The sequence below is a fragment of the Sarcophilus harrisii genome, chromosome 3 (assembly GCF_902635505.1).
Source record: "Sarcophilus harrisii chromosome 3, mSarHar1.11, whole genome shotgun sequence".
Classification (NCBI taxonomy): Eukaryota; Metazoa; Chordata; class Mammalia; order Dasyuromorphia; family Dasyuridae; genus Sarcophilus; species Sarcophilus harrisii.
This window is the reverse complement of record NC_045428.1, coordinates 501,314,749-501,336,438: the sequence shown is the minus strand read 5'-3', so window position 1 is coordinate 501,336,438 and position 21,690 is coordinate 501,314,749. Positions and strand designations below refer to the sequence as shown.

Here is a 21,690-nt window from a genome sequence, read left to right as displayed (position 1 = left end):
CAAAAAAAGAGCCCAGACATTATCTTGCAAGAAACTATCAAGGAAAAGTATCCTGATATTCTAGAATCAGAGAGTAAAATAGAAACTGAAAGACTCTACTAATCACCTCCTGAAAGAGATCCCAAGATGAAAACTCCCAGAATTATAGCTAAATTCCAGAACTCCCAGGTCATAAAAAAAAAATATTTGCATATATATTGCATTCCGAAAGAAACAATTCAAGTACAGGAGTCACAGTCAGGATAACACAAGATGTAGCAGTTTCTACATTAAAGGACTGGAGGACTAGGAATGTGATATTCTGGAGAGCAATTGAGTATAATCCTTCAGGGGAAAAAGTGGATAATCAATAAGAGAGAATTTTCAAGCATTCAAAGACGAGAGCTGAATGGAAAATAAGATTTTCAAACACAGGACTCTGAACAAGCATATGGAAATAATCAAGGAATAATCAAGATATCACAAGAGATGTAATAAGATTTATCTGTTTACATTTCTCCATGGAAGAATGATACTTGTAACTCTTAGAACTTTCTCATTTTTATGGCATTTGGGAGTATATATAGAGGGCACAGGTGTGAATTGAATATGAATGAATAATATCTAAAAATATAAAATTAAGGGATGATTAAGAGTGTACTGGGACAAAGAGAAAAGAAGTGGAATGGTGTAAATTGTCGGCCATAAAAGAGGCAAGAAAAAGCTTTTAAAGGGGAAGGGAAGAAACAGAGGGGAAGAGGAGTGAGTAAATCTTACTCTCATCAAAATTGGCTCAAAGAAGAAAGAATGTATACATTCAGTGTGGATATAGAAATCTATCTTACCCTGCAGGAAAATAAGAAGGGAACAGAATACAGGGAGGAGGGAGAATAAAAGGACATATGGGGGGGAGCAGTCAGTAGCAAAACACTTTTGAGGAGTGACAAGGTAAAAAAAGAATAAAGGAGGGCAATAGCAATAGTAATTGTAAAAAGAATTTTGGTGCAAGTTTCTCTGATGAGGTCTCATTTCTCAAACAAAGGAAACTAAGTCAAATTTATAAAATGAGCCATGCTCCAATTGATAAATTATCAAAAGATATGATCTATGACCAAAAGGCTATAGATTCATGCATATCCTTTGACTTAACAATACTATTTAGCATGATTATCAAGAGATTTTTTTCAAAAGGAAAAGGACTTTTATGTACAAAAAAAAAAATAGTACCTTTCTTCATAGGGCAAAAAATTGGAAATTGAGAGGATGCCCATCAATTGGGGAATAGCTGAATAAATTGTGGTATTTGTTTGTAATGGAATATTATTATTCTATGGGAAACAAGCAGGATACTCTCAGAAAAAACAACCTGGAAAGTCCTCCATGAATTCAAGCAAAGTGAAATGCAGTGTATACAAAATAATAGCAATGTTCTGGGTTGCCTAGCTGTAAATGACTTTGCTATTCTCAGCAGTATAATGATCCATGACTACTCTGAAGGATTTCATGATAAAAAAAATCCTATCTATACCCAGAGAAGGAACTGATTGTGTCTGAATACAGATTGAACCATACTTTCTCTCTCTTTCTCATTTTTTTTTTCCATTAGGATGGGAGAACTATGTTTTCTTTCACAGCATCATTTTTATGGAAATGTTTTGCATAACTCCACATGGGGTTTCTTGATTGTGGATGGGGATAAGGGAGAGAACCTAGAACTCAATTTTAAAACATATTTTTTTAAATGAAACCAGGAAAAATATTTAAATAAAAAACTAAGTTGGGTTCATAAACTGCACTTCATTGACTTTATAAAAACATCAATCATGTCATTAAATGTCCAAGAACTTGCCAAGTGACACCTGTTTAAAACTTGAGTTTCCTAAAAAAGTCATTAAGTGAATTTTGGGTTAGAAGCAGGACAGAATTTCCAACAATTTCTGAAATGGTTCTAAATGCCATCTTGTACTATATACAGCATTCTCAGAATTATATATATATTCAAAAAATCAAAATATCAATTCTAAAAACATTGCTGTAGCAAATATTTTGCCAAGATTTAATTATGTAAAAATAGACAAGCCCATCCATCTCATTAGTATGCAAATGTATTTTCATCTTTAATGGCAAAATTAAATGTGTACCAAAAATTATTTTAAAATAAATTTATCATCAGTAAATGTTAGATTTGTATATCTATTTTATATATCTGGGGTTATGTAAAAATTTTTTGGCCCAAAAGGGGCAGAGTGGAAATTTTAATAAGCTTTGTCCTAGATGACAGCAACAAGGTTGGGAAGCTAGAATTATGAAATGTGACCCAAAGTAATAGAAATCTTAAAAAGAAAAACAATTTATAGATAGTAGAAAACATAACTTGTTTTCTAGTTTTAAGAATCAAAGGGAAGATGGCCTTCAGCAGAGTGGGTTACAAAGAAAAATATCCCCAATTTCTTAATGAAATAACAGTAGATGAAAAGAATATTGGTTGAACTTAAGGACATATTCATTGGTAAATGAATGAGGGAAAGAAAGCATTAAGCACTTAACATGGCCCAATATGCTAAGTGCCAGAGAGAGAAAAAGTCCTTCCCCTCAAGGTGCTTATATTCTTAACAGGGAAAGACAACATATAAGGAAAGAGTGGCCAAAGGAAGGAAATGAAGTGATATGAAGTCATGGGGAATGGATTGACATACCTTTCCTGGAATAATTATAGAATTGATTTGCATTTTGTAGAACTGAATTGGGAGAATGAGGGTAAGGAGGCTGACAAGATGGGGATATTAGTCCAAGAGTGACCATTAGTTTGTAGATAATAGTGCAGAAGTTCCAAGGGGCACAATGGACAAGTAAAGGTTGGAATTAGGCAAAGAAGGGTGATAGTTCTGGAGGGGCAAACTGGGCATGAGGCTCCTATTTATTGGCTGTTGAGGCTTGCAATATTGGGAGTAGAGAGCCAATATAATAGGAGGTAAATTATTGTGGCATCATTCTTCAGCAGAAGTGAAATGACAAAGATTTGCTGGTCCTTTTCAGACAGAAGTTAAAACAGATGGGTCCCAACATTTTCTGAGTCATAAGATTTCTGTGTTTTGAAATGCATAAAGTGGAACACAATTACAAAACAAAGTTTATTAGTTTTGTCAATTTTAGGTATCAATTTTAAAGTTACAAACCCCAAATAAGCTCCCCTCAGAAAATCTGGCAATGTGAATTGTCTTCCAATAACTTTACTATGCTCCTTGATTCAAGTGAAGCCTTGTGCAATCTGGGCAGGGGACAGATGAAGAGTTGCTGAAGGTATGTCCTACCTTCTCAAGGCACAGTATTGTCTTCCTAGCTCTAGATCCCATCAAATCCATATGCAGAAGGTATTGTAAATCTTTCTACTTCTGGGGTAGAGGGGAAGTGGGTGTTCTTATAGTTCCCACAAGCTTTCTTCCCTCTGACATAAAAGGCACTTTGGTCCAGAAGTGTTTTTTGAACCATAACAGAGCTAAATTCTGATCTGTAATAGGAAAATTAAGAGGACTGAAACCCTTCTAAGATTGTCACCTGCTGAACGCTGAGAATGAAAGAATTACAATGAGACAGGAACAGGGGCCAGTTGATGCAGATGTCTGCTGAGAATGGTTAGAACTGCCAGGAAAAGGCATCACTGTGTAAAAGGGTCTTTGTTCATTTGTGTCTAACTCTGTGACCCCATCTACTGTTCTATCAAGCTGCAAAAAATAAACAGGGAAGTTTTCTTCCTTCTGGGTATTGTAACCTTCCATTAGCCCATAAATGGGGCCCTGCTCCCATCACTTATAAACGGCTCATAAGGGCTGAAATGAATTAATGCAAAGTTTATGCTTCCCACAGACTTCCTAGTGCATTTGGTAAGCAACTTCATTTTTTGAGCATTGACTGAGAAACTACCAGGTCTAACTAGCCTGTTGAATACCCTCAGGCTATTATGTTTCTCCCTTCCAAAGTTCATTTTTGTCCTATTTGGGACCAAACAATTATCATTCTCTCCTAGATAATCTAATTTATAGAATTATCATGAAGTGGGGGGGGGGGGGGGGGGGGGGGAAATAGCCCTTCATCAGGAACATGCTAGATACATCTGATCTTTATAATCAATACTATTAATAGTAATAAGAAACAAATAGTACCTATTAGCTGGCTAGGAAACCTTGTATAGTGGAAAACAAGGCTCCCTAAAACCAGAATGCTTTGGGTCTAGTCCAAAATCTGCCACAAAGAACTTAGTGTTCAGCAAGTTTCACTCTAGATTTCAGTTACCTATCTTGTAAAAATGAAGATGTTAGACCATATAATTCCTGAGGCATATTCCTTTTTTTTTTTTTTTGGAAAAAAAAAAACAAAACCTAGACATGCATTTTTAATTCACTTACGAAAACTAGAGGTGATAGGAAAGAATGCCATTATTTAGATGGATTCTCACTCCACTCATGAGACGACGAGCTCCTCTCACAACTCAGGAGACTATTTTGAGAGCTGCTGCCCAAACAATCTCATCACCAATCTGTTTAAGAGTCTTTCTACACTTAGCAAGGTTGGTTCTTGGCAGACAAGACATAAGTCCTTTGCTACATCTACAACCTTTCCAGTATGGTAGGATCTGCCAAAGTCTGTGCTTCATTAGGAGAATATGAGAAGTCATCACCTCCATACTACAAAGAGAACATTAATGCAAGAATGTCAATGACCATATTATTACTTACATTTATATAATACTTTATAATTCTCAAAGTGCTATTCCCCTTAATTTGTAAAAGTGGGCAACATTAGTGTGAGTCTCTCCATTTTATAGAAGAGGCAGCTAAGTCTGTCTCAAGTGAACTTTCAGTATTATACTCCAAAGAATCAGGATCTCTCCTAATTATTATTGTTAAAACCAGGTCAGCAGATTACACTGAGCATAGGACCCCAATTTTAGAACAGTTTACAAGGAACTGAAACAAAGAGGGAATTTTGGCATTTTTCATTTGTAGTATTCTCATTTTGTTGGTAGCAAATAACGTGGTTTAAAAATCTGCAACATAAATATACATCTCTACTTCTATTTCAAAATCCCTACACCAAAACCCTTAAAAAGGATTGATTCATGTCGTATTTAATTGATATTTATTTCAGGACGTGCCATGTCAAAAAATAAAAATTAAAAAAAAAGAAAAAAACAACAAAAAACCCAAAGTTGCTTTTAACAACAATATTGCATTATAAAAGCACTTTCCACCCCAATTTGCTTTTTTTGTTTTTTCATGTTTTTTTTTAAACATAAGCTATTGGTATGAAGACTTAATGCTAGTCCAGAAACCTCAGTTGATGGACTCCTTCCATTTAGTTCCATAATCAAAGTGCTTGAGACATACTTTCTGGTGACAACGAAGGTCTGGGGAGGAAAGGAATTATCCCAGTTTGTTCGTTTTGAAGGGTAAAGGACAGAGGGGGATGATATTTCATTGAAATTTCACCTTTATTATATTACGTTAAGTAATGTTTACAACAGAGTCTGGAATGGCCATCCTGCACTATAACTCCGCAATTCTTTCTGCAAACAATGTATTTACAAACGTGTTTATTGACTTACACAGCAATCTCACAATAACTAGTAAAGGATAAAAGGGTGCACTCCTAGTGTATTGTTTGCAGTGTTTTTTCCAGGGGTGGGGTGGGGGGACAAATGATGGTTTGAGGGTAGGGAGGCGCTACATATTGCCACACTGACCAAGTTCTAGACAGATTCCTTGACACAACAGCCAAAAAGATAGGAAGTAAATTTTTTTTTTAAAAAGGAACAAAGGCAAGGAAATAAATATCATCAAAGGAAAAAAATGTTAATTGTATAATTTTGTAGCTTAGTTAAATATAAAACTAAATTCCTGGTTAATTAACCAAACTATACAGATCTAATGGAAAAAACCAAACCGACTTGGAAGACCCAACATAAAAAGGCCAGAAATTAATGGCATAAGCCTGCATAATCTTGCATTTCACTTCTCTCTCCTTGTCCACAAAGGCTTTGAGGGCTTACAAATAAATTGCTACCCTCTCCAACTTGACCTCAAATGTCCTGAGCAAAGTATGTGCTATTCTTCTTAGGGTTATCTTTTTGTCCACAATCTTTTCTGCCAGTTATAACAGGGCCAAATCTGAAATCCTTCCACTCTTTCTTTGGGGAGTTATACTTACACAGTGCCTTGTCTGTACTTCATTAAAGACAGAGAAAGAAGGGGAAAAGATCTGTTGCTTTTTAAGTTTCTCAATAATGTAATACCTCCCACACTTCATAAGTCTTAAAACCTTGATGGGGGAGTGTCCATAAGGTCTTTCCAATTTTACCATGAAGAGTAGGTACAATTTTTTTAGAATACCACATGGATAGGAACACCTAGTTGTTTGCTGCTTGCAATGTTTGGGTAAGCACATATGAAGGGAATCATTTCTCCTGGTCAGAGAGACTGTCAGTCACTATCAAGCTGACCCATTAAAAATAATCATTCTCTAAGCCTATCCCCATCAGAACACTGTCCTTTTCATAATGCCAGATGGCTTTGTCTCAAGGGAATTCCATGAGTAAGCTAGAAGGTTCACGTTATCAATCTTTGCCCAAAGACAGCGGCTTGGGTTATCCCTAATGCTGAAGGCTGACTCAGATACACCAAATCTGCCTGCCTTGACTGCTAATGGGCTACTTCTAATTTGCTTTGTGAGGCAGAGTAAAGGCAGAGGCAGGGTGATTTGGGGTGATAGTGGGGGAGAGAGGATAAAGATCAGCTAGAGAGGTGAGTTCTATTCTGAACATATTGCTCCTTAACCAAGTCAAACTCAGACCTTTGAGATTTCCATAATTTCAAAGTGCACTATCATAACATATTTAAAAAAAGGAACAAATGTTAAGAAAATGTACCTAGTTTTTAAAGTTATCACTGGAATATGCTGGAATATTTTGGCTTTTTAATATAAATAATGAAGACACTGACATATTGTATGTATGTTTGTGTGTGTGCGTGCGCGCACATGTGCGCTTGTGAAGCTAATAGATCATCTCCACGAGACAGCCAGCAATGATGAATTGCAATACGTTATTACTGAAGGGGGAAGGTTCAAGCCAATATTCACACTGCAGTCAATGAAGAATAAGGGGGCAAAAGCAGTGAGGTTCTGGGGGAAGGATTCAAGAAGCCACATGGTATTAGCAGGAACAGCCTCCTTCATTAACTGGTGGCTCCTGAGGCTTTTCCAGTTTTATGTCAATCACTGAAAGAAAAACAAGTTAAGGAACAACAAATGGGAAGGTACCATTCTACATCTGCAGTGATAAAGCCATGTCCTACCCTCATAGCTAATACATGACAGCTAGGATGGAAGGCAGAGATCAAAAACAAAATCCTTTCCTAGGACCTAAAAGGACCTGGATGCACATTCCTCTTGTCTTGGGCCTGTTCAAACACCTTTAACCATGAGCCATACAAGAAAGACTGCCTGGTAGCAGTGAGGGTAGCTATACTAAGGGTTTTCACTTCTATACCACTTTAAAAGTTTTACAGGGTTTACAAGTAATTTGTGGAAGAAGGTGATAGAAATGTTACCATCACAATCACTGCATAGAAACAAAACCTTATCGCTAAGGTCAATGGGTATGCTCAAAATCAAACAGTCAATCTAATAGCTGGGATACAAGTCCCATCCCTCTGGATCTTCCAGTCCATCCCTTTAAATAGCCTATGATACTATTATAACAGTACGACACTGATTCCTGCCTTCAAAGAACTAATCATTTTGTTGGGGTATTTCTTATACATGTACAGAGCAAACACAAATGCCTAATGGGAGTACAAAGTGGCAAAAGAACAGATTAAGAAGGACACATGGAATTTAAAACACTTAAGATTAGTAAGGAGAGGGAGTCTAGCTACCAGGCAATGCCCTAAGAGAATCCTCTTCTTGAGATGTAAACATGTTACCTCAGTATGGTTCAGAACTTGCCACATAGCTATGTCTACCCAGTAGGTATCTCTATAATTATAAACTGTCTGTTTAAATACAAGTCTGGAAAAATGGGCTGGTTGGTGACAGCTTTGGCACAAGTGCATGCATGTGCCCATGCCCACAGAAGGACGGACGGACACACACACACACACACACACATACACACACACACACAAAACATCTCTTTAACTAACCAGGCTTATACCCTTATGGAATAAATGCCATTAAAATCTCATCCTGTCTCTGACAGCAGAGAATACAAAGGAAGCTTGTTCCATTATTCTATGCCAGCAAGATACAAGAAGCTAAAAGAGAAGAAGGAATAGAGAAAGGACTGCCTAGGCCCTGCTGGAGCCACATCAGGCAGGAATCGTGTGATGGGGGAATGTGCCAGGATTAAGCAGAGCTCGGGGCCTCCCACGAAAGGTGGTGCCATCTGCTCTCCCCCCAACAATGTTGGGGTTAAAAATAAAACTCTCTGAAGCCATAGCGATGGGAACATGAAGGATACTGTCTTCTCTGCTTTTGTCCTGTGTACTCTCCATCCCAGGCAAGGCTGCTGCCACACGTCGGAAAAGCTGGGAAGGGAGAAAAGGGAACAAAGTTTTAAATGACAAAGGACTTAGCAAACACCATCAGCAGAAACCAAGACAGAAACTTGGCCTCTATCTGGAAACTTTCTTTATTAAAAGCATGAGGTTAGCATTCTCTCTTCTGTCTCTGTGTAGATGTTTATTTTGTCTGAAATCCATCATTCCTGGCACTCATCTGGTGGATCTGGATTCCTGCTGGATTCCTTTAAAGCCTCCCTTCTTAAACTATGGTTCATAATCCCATATGGAGGTCTTGCAAATGAATGTAGGGGTTGCTAAATCATGATTTATTATCAGTAAATGTTTGATTTATATACCTCTATTATATACCTATATATGTGGGATCGTGTAAAAATTTCTTGAGTAAAAAGGATTTGTGAATGGAGAAAATTTAAGAAGCCCTGCTCTAGAGCAGTGGTGTCCAAGAAACACCCCCCCCCCCCAAAAAAAAAAAAAAACACCCAGATTCCCCTAGTTATTGTACTCTCCCCTCCCTACCAAATTATTTTCTTTATATTTTATGTGATATGTGTATGTATAAAACGGTGTCTCTCCTGAAAAATTAGCCCATACTTCAGTTTCTATATCTATAAAATAACCAACAGTCCTTTCTAATTTACTATGGTCCTTTAGTGCAAAGTGTACCTCATTTTTGTCATTTTATCCCTACTGCACACCTGGCACATAGTAGTAGCCAATTAATAAGGGCTTGCTGATTTCTTTACTTTTTCAAAGAAATTTGTTTAAGTTACTACAAATACTTTTTCTGCCTCCTACCTCATTCATCCTGTGAATTTTGATTCCCTCATGAACTTACTGCCTGATCCTGTATAAATTCTAATTTACTCATCATCTTTCATTGCCAAGAATGTTCTTGCATTTAGTCCACTAATTGTCCCTAAATACTTGTAAGAATCACTAATGGCAGGGTTGTAACACTAATTTTTTCTAAGAGCACAATTTATTGCACACATTACCCAATAAATATTGATGGTGATTAGAAAATTCCCTTCCAGAAAGACAAGCATATAAAGGTTTTTAAAAACCCGAATCGGTACTGATTTTAACCATCACCCCTCCAAAGGTACTTGTGACACTTAAATTCTCAGCTATTTATAGAAAGAGATGGTATTACTTATTAATTACTATTTCGAAGGTTAATGCCTCATAGTTAACTGATCAAATCTACAAATCTATGGGGACCTTCAGGTTAAAAAAAAAGTTTAACTTAAGGTCTTGGTTACAAAATAACCAAGAGGTTTAGAAGCTAGATTCAAATAAATGTTCAGTAAGGCATATTCACTATCTTCAAAAAGCAGGAGGAGGAGAATTAGACTGAGTTATTCAGCTTAACCTCAGAAGAGGAGCCATTGTTTCCTGAAAGGTAATGAAATACAGATTATAGCTAAAGGTAAAGAGACTTCTTAAAAATTAGAGCTATTCATCCTACAACAGTGTGCTGTAAAGTTCTATGTCACAGAGAGTCTGTGTCTAGGTGAAGGTGGGATTGATGGGACTGGGAATTCATGCTTTATTTAAGTAATCTTGAAGGTGATATCAAACCTGCAAGTTCAAGAGACAATAAGTGACTTGCCCAGAGTCACAAAGCTAGTACATGTCTGAGGCAGGATTTGAACTTGGATCCTATTGATTCCAAGTCCAGCTCTCCATCCAATATACCATCTAGCTTAGCTGCCTCTAGATTGCCTTGTTCCCTCTTATCTAGTCAAATCACCTTAGTAACAAAGGCAAACTTCACTAGCTTATACATGCCACAGCTATTTCTACATGCAGTTTTCCTATTAATGCTGCCAATGCTTTAATATATTGCAAAAAGATCAGTGAACTATTATATCTGTCACACTAGACAACGTAGCAAATTAGTGAATGAATTTGCAAAACCTATTATACTGCCTCATAAATTCCATGATGAAAAACCCTTATGAATTTCTGGGCTCAGAGAAGGTCTTTCGGAAGAAAATTCTGGCAGAATTTAGGCTGTTTGCTTTGCTAATATAATAAGTTCTTTAACTTTAATATAATAAGTTCTTTAACTTTATTTGTAATTATTGTCACTAAAAAGAAAAAAATGAAATTTCATTTTGTTTGATTAAAATCAAACAAAATGACTTTAAAAAGTCAATTATAACTATTCCCATTTTTATGTCACTTTACAAAGTTTACATAATGCTTTTAAAAATAACTTATTGGGGGGAAGGGTAGAGCCATGATGACAGAGTAAAGGCCAAATCCTCCTCCAAATCCTTGCAAATAAGTTTAAATAATACTTTAAATAAATTTTTCGAGCATCAGAACACACAAAAAAAGAAAATAACACACCCAATATGGGTATAGAAATCTATCTTACCCTACAGGAAAATGGCAGGGAAAGGTGATAAAAGAAGGGGAGTGTGACAGAACAGAGAACACATTGGGGTACTCAGAAATGAAACACTTTTGAGGGACAGGCTGAAAGAAGAGAGGAGAGAAACACAGTTAGAAATAGCAATTTTATCTGATTAAGGTCTCATTTCTCAAATGTATTGAGTCAAATTTATAAAAAATAGACATTCCCAAACTGATAAATGATCAAAAGATATGAACCATACCCAAAAGGCTATAAAATAATGCTTATTCTTTAAAACCTATCAATAACACTATCTACTGATAGTACTGATGAATCCCATGGGAGAGATTAAAAAAAAATAAAGGAAAAGGACCTATATGTACAAAAATATTTATAGCAGCAGATATGTAATATGTAATGGGATACAATAACAATCTTGTGGGATGATCAGCTGTGGATGATTTTGCTGTACTTAGAAATACAATGATCTAAGACTAAATGATGAAAAACGCTATCCATACCCAGAAAAAGAACTGATTGTATTTGAATACAGATTGAAGCATACTTTTTAGAAACTTTATTTTTCTTGAAAGGTTTTTTTTTTTTTTTGGGGGGGGGGGGAGAGAAAGAAAGGAAAGAGAAGAAATCTTTGTTACCAATCACACTATGACCTTTATGCATAACTTCTTATGTGCCTTCTCAATGAGGGGAGAAAGGGAGGAAAGGAGAGAATCTGGAACTCAAAGTTTTAAAAACAAATGTAAAAAATTGGTTTATATATAATTGGAGGAAATAAAAATATTAATAAAAACAAAACAAAATTTGAGAGGGAATATGAGGATCAAACCAATTCAGAGAACCAAAGAATCTACTTTTAAGAATAAGAAACCACTTATTAACTAGATCTATAATTTCTCTGGTACAGGCAACTCCTAGTGAGGCAACACCCTTTAGCACAGCTGATCAGCAATGAGCACTTTATAATCTCAGTTACCAAGCAGAGACTGAGAAGTTAAATGGTTGATTTGCAAAGGCTCAAATCTCATAAGCATTAAGAGTATATATAATATGAACTCAGGCTAGCTTTCTATTCATTACCCCTACACAGCTATTTATACAGCTTTAAAGTTTACAAAATTCTTTGCCAACATTCTCTCATTTGAGCCACACTTCTTTGAAAGAGTTATGCTAATGGTAACATTTCTACAGCCTCCAAAAAATCTCTAATCAGCACCAGACCCCTGGATCTGAGGTGTAATGATAGACATAAGGTGACAAAACAGAGATTGACTGATCCTGGTAATTAGTGGTTCCAGAGCTTATTAAATTGTGAATCTTCTCGATTTAAAGCCTGACATCCTACATAACTGCCCTTTTTTCATTTAAAAATATTTATGAGGGCAGTTAGGTGGTGCAGTGGATAGAGCACCAGCCCTGAAGTCAGGAGGACCCGATTTCAAATCTGACTTCAGACACATAACACTTCCTAACTGTGTGACCCTGGGCAAGTCACTTAATCCAAATTGCCTCAGTAAAAGGAAAAAAAATCTATCTTTCTCTCTCTCTCTTACATTGTATATGTACATACACATATGTATATTACATGTATATACATATTACATACATAATATATATACTCTATCATATATATAAAATTTATGTTTACATGTAATGGATTTTTAAATAACATGTTTTATATCAATAATTCACACACACAAAAAAAGCTCTTGGGAGAAGAGATCCTCAGAAAACTTAAAAGAATGAAAAAAGTCTTCAGTCCTCAAAAAACTTAAAAGAGTGAAAAAGGTCTTTAGCAATTTTTAAGAGTGTCAAGATGTGGACCCCCTCTTATAATTTTAAAGAGAAAACAAGGAAGGTCTTCAGCTCACTGGGTAGACAGTTGCAAACTTATCCCAGTTAATAAAAAAAAAGTTATACAAGACAAAGATATATGATTTCCAATGCAAGAGGGAACATCCTCTTTAATGAGATCACAGATTCAGATGAACATCTGAATAGATAAAGTCTATTACTGGACCTTTCCAGCTTCAAAGAACTTCCTTGAGTATATTCTACTGGTCATTTCTACACAAAAATGCTAAGGGAGTGTGAAGAAAAGAAAAAGCTTATTGAACAGATGAACTACAGCAGAAATTTCTGTCTAAAAAAGGTTGATTAAAGACATCATCAAACACAATAAGAGAAATGAATCAAATTCTACAAGAGTTAAGGGTGCACAATTGGGATCTAGCTTACGCTACTACTAGCTAAAATGTAATCAAAACCAAACAAAAATGTACTGAGTACATACTTGGTACAAGATACTGTGATAGGTGATAAAGGAGGTCCTCAAATCCTAAAATGTGCTTTGTGTTCTCTCCCTTTCACTACTCTGTAGTCTATGGATTTTCTTTGTAGAACATTATGGCTGGGCATGACAACTTACATGAAAAAACTGAGGAAATAATCTATTGCTAAGAATCAAACTCTACTATCACACCAATGGGAATGGAAACCAAATTTAATTAAGCCCTCACATTTATAAAACATATTTTGTCATCATTACAAAATACTTGCCTCACAACAATCCTCTGAAATGGATGTCTACATGCCTTTCCTCTATTTCTTCAATTCCTGCTCCTTAATGTCTTGCAATCTGGTTTTTAACCTCATCACTCAACTGAAATTCTCTCTACAGAATTTCCAATGCTCTCTGATGCTAAGGTCAATGGTCTTTTTCATTCTTTACCTCTCTGGCTTTTACCACATCCTCCTGCTGCAATGCTCTCAGAAGATTTCTATGACATTGCTTTTCCCCAGTTTTCCTCGGATAGCCCCCACTGTTCCCTTTGTTGGATCCCCCTCTTCCTGCTTCTGTAAGATGGGTATCCTCTAAGAGGAGGCCCAATTTTCCCTCTCTTTCTGTACCACTTCTTTTGGTGAGCTCATCAACTCCCATAGGTTCAATTACTCCTAAAATGTCCCCAATCCTACAAAGTCAATCCCAGTTTCTCTCTTGAATTTTAGTCACATGTTACTAACTACCTGAAACTGTCCGCTGAGACATCCCACAGGTATGCCAAACTCCTAACAACTCCTTACTAAAAATGTGTTTTTAAAATATTTTGTTTATAGTATCTCACTATAATTATTTCCTTTGTAATGCTATTTCATGTATTTAAAAACATTCTAGAAAGTATCCAGACTTTACCAGGCTGCCAAAGGGGTTCATGACACACAAAACAGTTAAGAAAAAAACGTTTCCTTTCCAAAGAAAAATATGAGCAAAAGTACAAAACACTTTCCACACAAATAAAGTCAGATCTAAACAATTAGAAAAATATTAAGTGCTCTTGGATAGGTCGAGTGAATATAATAAAGATGACAATATTCCTTAAACTAATCTATTTATTTAATGCTATAACAGAGTCCCAAGAAACTAATGATCTAGAAAAAATAACAACAAAATTCATATGGAAGACTGTCAAGAATTTCAAGGTCAAAAATTTCAAGGGCATGAATTAAAAAAAAAAAAAAATCAAATGAAGGCAGCCTAGCTGTACCTGATCTAAAACTATATTATAAAGTAGTGATCACCAAAACCATTTGGTACTGGCTAAGAAATAGATTAGTTGATCGGCGGAATAAGTTAGGTTCACAGGACAAAACAGTCAATAAACTATAGCAATTTAGTGTTTGACAAACCCAAAGATCCCAACTTTTGGGATAAGAATTCACTGTTTGACAAAAACTGCTGGGAAAATTGGAAATTAGTATTGAAACTAGGCATTAACCCATACTTAACACTGTACACCAAGATGAGATCAAAATGGGTTTATGATCTAGGCATAAACAATGAGATTATAAATAAATTAGAAGAACATAGGATAGTTTCTCTCAGACCTGTGGAGGAGGAAGGAATTTTTGACCAAAGAAAAACAAAAGATCATTATTAATCACAAAATAGAAAATTTTGATTATATCAAGTTAAAAAGTTTTTGAATAAACAAAATTAATTCAGACAAGATTATAAGGGAAGCAATAAACTGGGAAAACGTTTTTACATTCAAAGGTTCTGATAAAGGCCTCATCTCCAAAATATATGGAGAATTGAATTTATAAGAAATCAAACCATTCTCCAATTGATAAATGGTCAAAGGATATGAACAATTTTCAAATGATGAAATTGAAACTATTTCTGATCATATGATGTTATGGGCCATAAGGTGCTAAGTCAGTGGAATTGATAGAGACAATAGTTATTTAATTTAGCATGGTTCAGTATGATTGATTTAATCCTACAAGGAGATATTATGGGCCAGAACTTGAAACAAGGTACTAAGTGGAATTGAGGAGACAATGGTTAAATCTAGTTTAGGATTGATTTAATCCTACAACAAATAATGGTTTCCTAGTGATACATTGATTGGTTTGTACTCAAGTGTACAGCATATAAGCAAGAAGCTCTCAAGGCCAAAAAGACAAGTGCACTAGAAGCTCTAGGAGCTTCAGCCAGGATTCAGTCAAAGAAATTCACAAGCCAGATAGACAGCAGGAGCTTAAGCTCTCAGAACCAAGGAAAGAGATAGGCCTCTAAGAAAGCTAACTGGGCCCTAAGAGAAGACACAAGACTTGGAAAGAGACAATAAAGGATTTGGAGTTTAATCCCTGGCTGCACTTGTGGTGATTTCTGAACTGAAACTAAGGCTGCCTCCAGACCCCCCAAGAAAACCTCAACAAGAGAAGATTACATCTTAGAGAAGAATATTACAATATAAAATCATTATTGATCAGAGAAATACAAATTAAATCAACCCCGAGATACCACTATACACCTGGCAAGATGACAGGAAAAGATAATGACGAATGTTGGAGATGTGGGAAAACTAGGACACTGATGTATTGTTGGTGGAGTTGTGAACGGATCCAACCATTCTGGAGAGCAATTTGGAACTAAGGTCAAAAAGTTATCAAACTGTGCATACTCTTTGATCCAGCAGTGTTTCTACTGGGCTTATATCCCAAAGAGATGTTAAAGAAGGGAAAGAGACCTGTATATGCAAATATGTTTGTGGCAGCCCTTTTTGTAGTGGCTAGAAACTGGAAACTGAATGGATGCCCATCAATTGGAGAATGGCTGAATAAATTGTGTTATATGAATGTTATGTAATATTATTGTTCTGTAAGAAATGTCCAACAGGATGAATATAGAAAGGCTTGGAGGGACTTACATGAAATGATGTTAAGTGAAATGAGCAGCACCAGATCATTCTACACATTCTACACTACAATACTATATGATGATCAATTCTGATGGACGTGGCTCTCTTCAACAATGGAAGGATCCAAATCAGTTCCAATTGATTTATAATGAACAGAACCAGTTACACCCAGAGAGAGAATTATGGGAAATGAGTGTGGACCACAACATAGCACTTACACTCTGTTGTTGTTTGCTTGCATTTTAAAAACCTTCTTTCTAAATCCTATCTTTCTTGTGCAACAAGATAATTGTATAAATATGTATACATATATTGTATTTAACATATACTTTAACATGTTTTTAACATGTATGGGACTGCCTACCATCTAGGGGAGGGGTGGAGGGAAGGAGGGGAAAAATTGGAACAGAAGTTTTTGCAAGGGTCAATGTTGAAAAATTACCCCATGCATATGTTTTGTCAATAAAAAGCTATAAAAAAAACAAAAAAGCAAACAAGTAAAAAAAAAAAAAACCCACATATTTGCTTTTAAGATGAAATACAAGGGGCAGATAGGTGGAATAGTGGATAGAGCACTAATCCTGAAGTCAGGAGGATCTGAGTTCAAATCTGGTTTCAGTCACTTAACACTTCCTACCTGTGTGACCGTGGGCAAGTCACTTAACCTCAATTGCCTCAGTTAAAAAAAAAAAAGATGAAATGCAATCTCTATTTTAAGTCCTTCACTTCCATGCCTTTAAAACAGTCTCCAAAAACTGAAAATGTATCCTCCTTTTCTCACCTCTATCTGGCAGAACACCTGCTTTCTTTCTAATCTCAATTCAGGTATCACCTCCTCCCTGGGCCTTTCGAAATCTTGCAAGATATCAGCAGCTTCCTAATTATTTTGTCTACACTTCGCTGTATACCTGGCTCTACTACCATCTCTCCCCTCAATCTATCCTCATGGAAGCTCTTTTAATGCAAGGAAGATTTGTTTTTTGCCTTTCTGTCCTCAAAAACTGCAGCACAATGTTATATATATGTAGCAGGTACTTCATTTCAATTTATATAATTAAACTACATTGTTTAATAAAGATCAGAGGGCAAGGATACATATCCTTATTTCACAGCCTGAGAATCTGAGGCTGAGGGTTAAAAGGTCTTACCAGGGACCTCTTAACTGTTAGAAAAGAGATTTCTGATTCCAAGGCCAAAGTGCTTTACTCCAATATCCCACTGGATTGGTAAATTAAGTCTGGTGGGAAGAGTAATTTTTAAAAATTTGCCAATATTTTACTGAGTGCCATTATATGTAAAGATGAATACATGCCACAAAGCTTGGTAACCATCAGGCACAGCTCTTTGCCTGCAGATTGTGTGCATGTACGCCATTGTCTCTGAGCAGACAGACACAAAGATGTGCAAATGACAGAGAAACCCAGTCTAAGGCTAATGACAAAAAAAGTCTACTTATTGGATCAGGTTCTAATTTTAGATAAGTGATTGAAAGAGGGGAGGAATCAAAGAAAAAAGTCTCAACAAATTCATCACAACTGATCAGCAAGTTCCTGTCATTTTAACATTTCTTCAGGCCCTCTACGTGGATTAATGTTGTACCATGACAACTGTATCCTGTACATGAAAATACAGTCCAATTCTAGAAGTTTATTTTTGGAAATCTTTAGGCTTCTGTGATTGTTTCTATTTTCAATCAATTCACAATTATTTATTAAAGAGCTTACATTTTAATGGGGGAAACATGTATATAAAATGGTACATATAAGCTCTGGATTCTGAATGTATATGGGGGGGGGGGAAAGTGAAGGTAATGAGATGATCAGTTCTACACATTAGCAAAATCACTTTGATATCTGAATAAAGGATAAATCGAGTAGAAAGAAAGTTGAAGTATAAAGACCAATTAAAAGGTTATTGCAATAGTCTTGGTGAAATGTACTAAAAGCTTGTACCATTATGGCTGTTTAAGTGAAGAAAAGAGGACATATATATAAAGGCTTTTTTTTTTTAAATGAAAAGAAAATAGATTGGATGTGCAGGGTGAGAGTGAGCAATAAAGGATGATATGAGATTTTGAACTGAAGTGACCGGGAGGATGATGGTGCCTTAGCCTATAATAATGAAGTTTGGAATTTAGGGGTAAAGATAATGATTCAATTTGGCACATGTGAAGACTGAGACATCTAGGAGATATGTCTGAAATGTTTATTTGATTGTTGTTGATATGAAACTATACCTTAACAGAGGTCAAGGCAAGATCTATAAATGTAGGAATCATCTGAATAGATATATTAGAAACTATGGGAACTGATGAGATTACCAAGTGAGAAATAGAAAAAAGAAAGTAAGGCTTACAACAGAGCCTCAAGGTATACCAACAGTTAGTAAGCATGACATAAAGATCAAGAAAAACTAACTGAAGAGTGGTCAAATAAGATTAGCAGGAAAAAACAGGAAGGAAGAATGGTAAGGAAACCCACAGAGGAGAGAGTACCAAGAACAATAATGTGAGTCAAAAGGTTCAAATGCTTCAAGAAATAAAGCAGAATGCAGATAGAAAGATCATGGTAACTCTGGAAAGCAATTTCAGTTGCTTAATAAGGAATAGAGGCCATTCTGAGGGATTCAGAAGAGGAAAAAGAGAAGTTGTAGAGGCCCTAAATATAGATTTTTCAATGAGTTTAAGCTGAGAAGGGGAGAGGATTTTTTTTTCTCTTCTAATTCCAAATCTAGTGGGTTTTTTTTTTTTAATTTTATAATTACAATAGTTTGTATTTTTCAAAATACATTCTCCCTTACAAATCCCTTCCCCTTTGCCTCCCTTACCTAGACAGAAAGGAATCCAATATAGGATAAACATGTGCAATTTTTTTGGTTTTTTAATTATAACTTTTTATTCACAGAACATATGCATGGATAATTTTTTACAGCATTATCCCTTGCAGTCACTTTAGTTCCACCTTTTCCCTTCCCTCCCTCCACCCCCTTCCCTAGATATCAGACAGTCTTATACACTTTAAATATGTTATAGTATATCCTAGATACAATATATGTGTGCAGAACCATACAGTTCTCTTGTTGATGTGCAATTCTTCTAAACATATTTCCACCACATGTCATGCTGCACAAGAAAAATCAGATCAAAAGGGGAAAAAAACGAAGAAAAAAATATGCAAGCAAGCAAACAACAAAAAAAGGTGAAAACACTATGCTTTGATCCACATTCTGTCTCCATAGTTCTCTTTCCAGATGCACATAGTTCTCTCCACCACAAGTCTACTGGAAATGCCATGAATCACCTCATTGTTGAGTCAATTCCATCACAGCTGATGATCATATAATCTTTTTGTTGTGTACAATGTTTTCTTGGTGAGAAGGTAATAAAATTCTCACACACACACACCCTTTTCTGAGGATAATATGACCTAGTGAGGGTTTGTTTGTTTTTTTATTTTAAAGATGAGAAAACCTAAGCATGTTTGTAGGTATCAGGGAAGGAACTAGAAGATAAAAACTGAGGATGAGAGAAGATTGATTAAGCTACTGGAGAAGATAGAGATAAAATCGAAAGAACATGTAAAGAGGCTAGCCTTGATAGGAAGAATGGCCTCTGTCAGAGAATGGAATGAATGAAGAGAAGTAGAGACAGATATCTGAGGAATATAATGAAGAGAAGGAGAGAAGAGGGAACCTAAATCAAGTATTTCTGGAGATCTAGTAAATGCTAACTTTTTGTAATACTTTCCACCATTTAATTACACAGCCACTTTGCAATTTCTCAAATCCATTTCTATAAATAAATCCACAAAGCCATTCATTGTTGTTTCTTTTTTGACATTGTGTTGGCTGATTTCTACATGCTGCCCATGAAGTATCTTTTGATTTTTTTTTTTTTTTAAGTGTACTGGTTTAACAGACTGTTCAAAGAAATTTGGCCAGCAGGATGAATACAGAAAGGCTTAGAGAGACATACATGAACTGATGCTGAGAGAAATGAGCAGAACCAGGAGATCATTATATATTTCAACAACAATATGATGATCAATTCTGATGTACATGGCTCTCTTCAACAATGAGAGGATCTAAATCAGTTCCAATTGATTTGTAATGAACAGAATCAGCTACACTCAGAGAAAGAACACTGGGAAATGAGTGTGGACCACAACATAACATTTCCACTCTTTTTGTTATTGTTTGCTTGTATTTTTGTTTTTTCTCCTCAGGTTATTTTTACCCTCTTTCTAAATCCAATCTTTCTTGCGCAGAAAGATAACTGTATAAATATGTATACATATATTGTATTTAACATATACTTTTTAACATATTTAACATGTATTGATCTAACTGCCATCTAAAGGAGGGGGTGGGGGAAGAAGAGGAAAAATTGGAATAGAAGATTTTGCAAGGGTCAATGCTGAAAAAGTACCCATGCATATGCTTTGTATATAAAAAGCTATAATAAAAATAATTTAAAAATAAATTTTAAAAAAAAGCATCATTCTTGGTTACAAATTGATAAACATATAGAATACACATGCTGTTGGTTTTTACTATGGCTTTGACCCAAAAAAAAAAAAAAAAGTGTTTTGAAACTTTTCTACACTTTTTAAAGTTATAATGTATTCTCAGAGCATCTATTAATCTTCCTCCTCTTTTGTGATGAGAAAGTTTTAATTTTTCTAAAGATACCTGGGGTTGATGAGTTGAAGATACATTATGTTTGGATAAATTTTATTTCCATCATTGTTCATTTTATTGTGTCATAAATATATGTTGACTGGTCTCATCTAGGTGTTCATTGCTCTAAATATATTTTTCCCACTAAAGCTTAATGCCAAAGCTGCCGGTACACAAAATGCCTAAACTCTACCTGGTAGTTCGACAGGCTATGTATCTTTCTTGGAGATATCATAATATTTCTAAGTATCACCTTATTTAACCTCTAGATTCAAGCACAGAGTCTTACATTTTTATTCTTCTATGGTTTGTAACAAAAATTATTTTAAGTATTTACTCTAATAGGAAATCTGAAAATTGGGCAAGTTACCTTTCTCACTTACAAAATAAAGACAATTACATTTTGCTCCTATTTAGGTATTGCAATGAGTTGTATTGAGTATCAAAGGAGACAATAAATTTGAAACTCCTTTGAAAATAATGGTATATCAATAACAAGATTATGTGATGATCAATTCTGATGGACTGGGCTCTTTTCAACAATGAGGTGATTCAGGCCAATTCCAATAGACTTGTGATGGAGAGAGTCATCAATCTGTATCCAGAAAGAAGACTGTCACAACATAGTATTTTCATGTTTTTTGTTGTTTTCTTATTTTTATTTTTCTTTCTCATTTTTTTCACTTTTTGATCTGATTATTCTTGTGTCACATGATAAATGTGAAAATATACATAGAAGAATGACACGTTTAGCCTACACTGGATTACTTGCTGTCTAAAGGAGGTGGTGATGGAAAGGGACAAAGAAGAATTTGGAATATAATGTTTTGCAAAAGTGAATGCTGAAAATTATCTTTGCGTGTATTTT

At 35.5% G+C, this 21,690-nt stretch overlaps 1 protein-coding gene across 2 annotated transcripts in view; it reads right to left on the bottom strand.

The window, feature by feature from the left end:
* Window positions 1-5,253: 5,253 nt before the first annotated feature.
* RAB6A (RAB6A, member RAS oncogene family) overlaps window positions 5,254-21,690 on the bottom strand; it is a 73,193-nt gene continuing 56,756 nt past the window's right edge. For both annotated transcript variants that reach the window (XM_031961448.1, XM_031961447.1), the window contains exons 7-8: window positions 8,495-8,561; window positions 5,254-7,251 (exon numbers count right to left, since the gene is read on the bottom strand). In XM_031961448.1, the coding sequence (XP_031817308.1) occupies window positions 7,187-7,251; window positions 8,495-8,561 (132 nt within the window). In that variant the 3' untranslated portion in view covers window positions 5,254-7,186. The remainder of the gene's footprint in view (window positions 7,252-8,494; window positions 8,562-21,690) is intronic.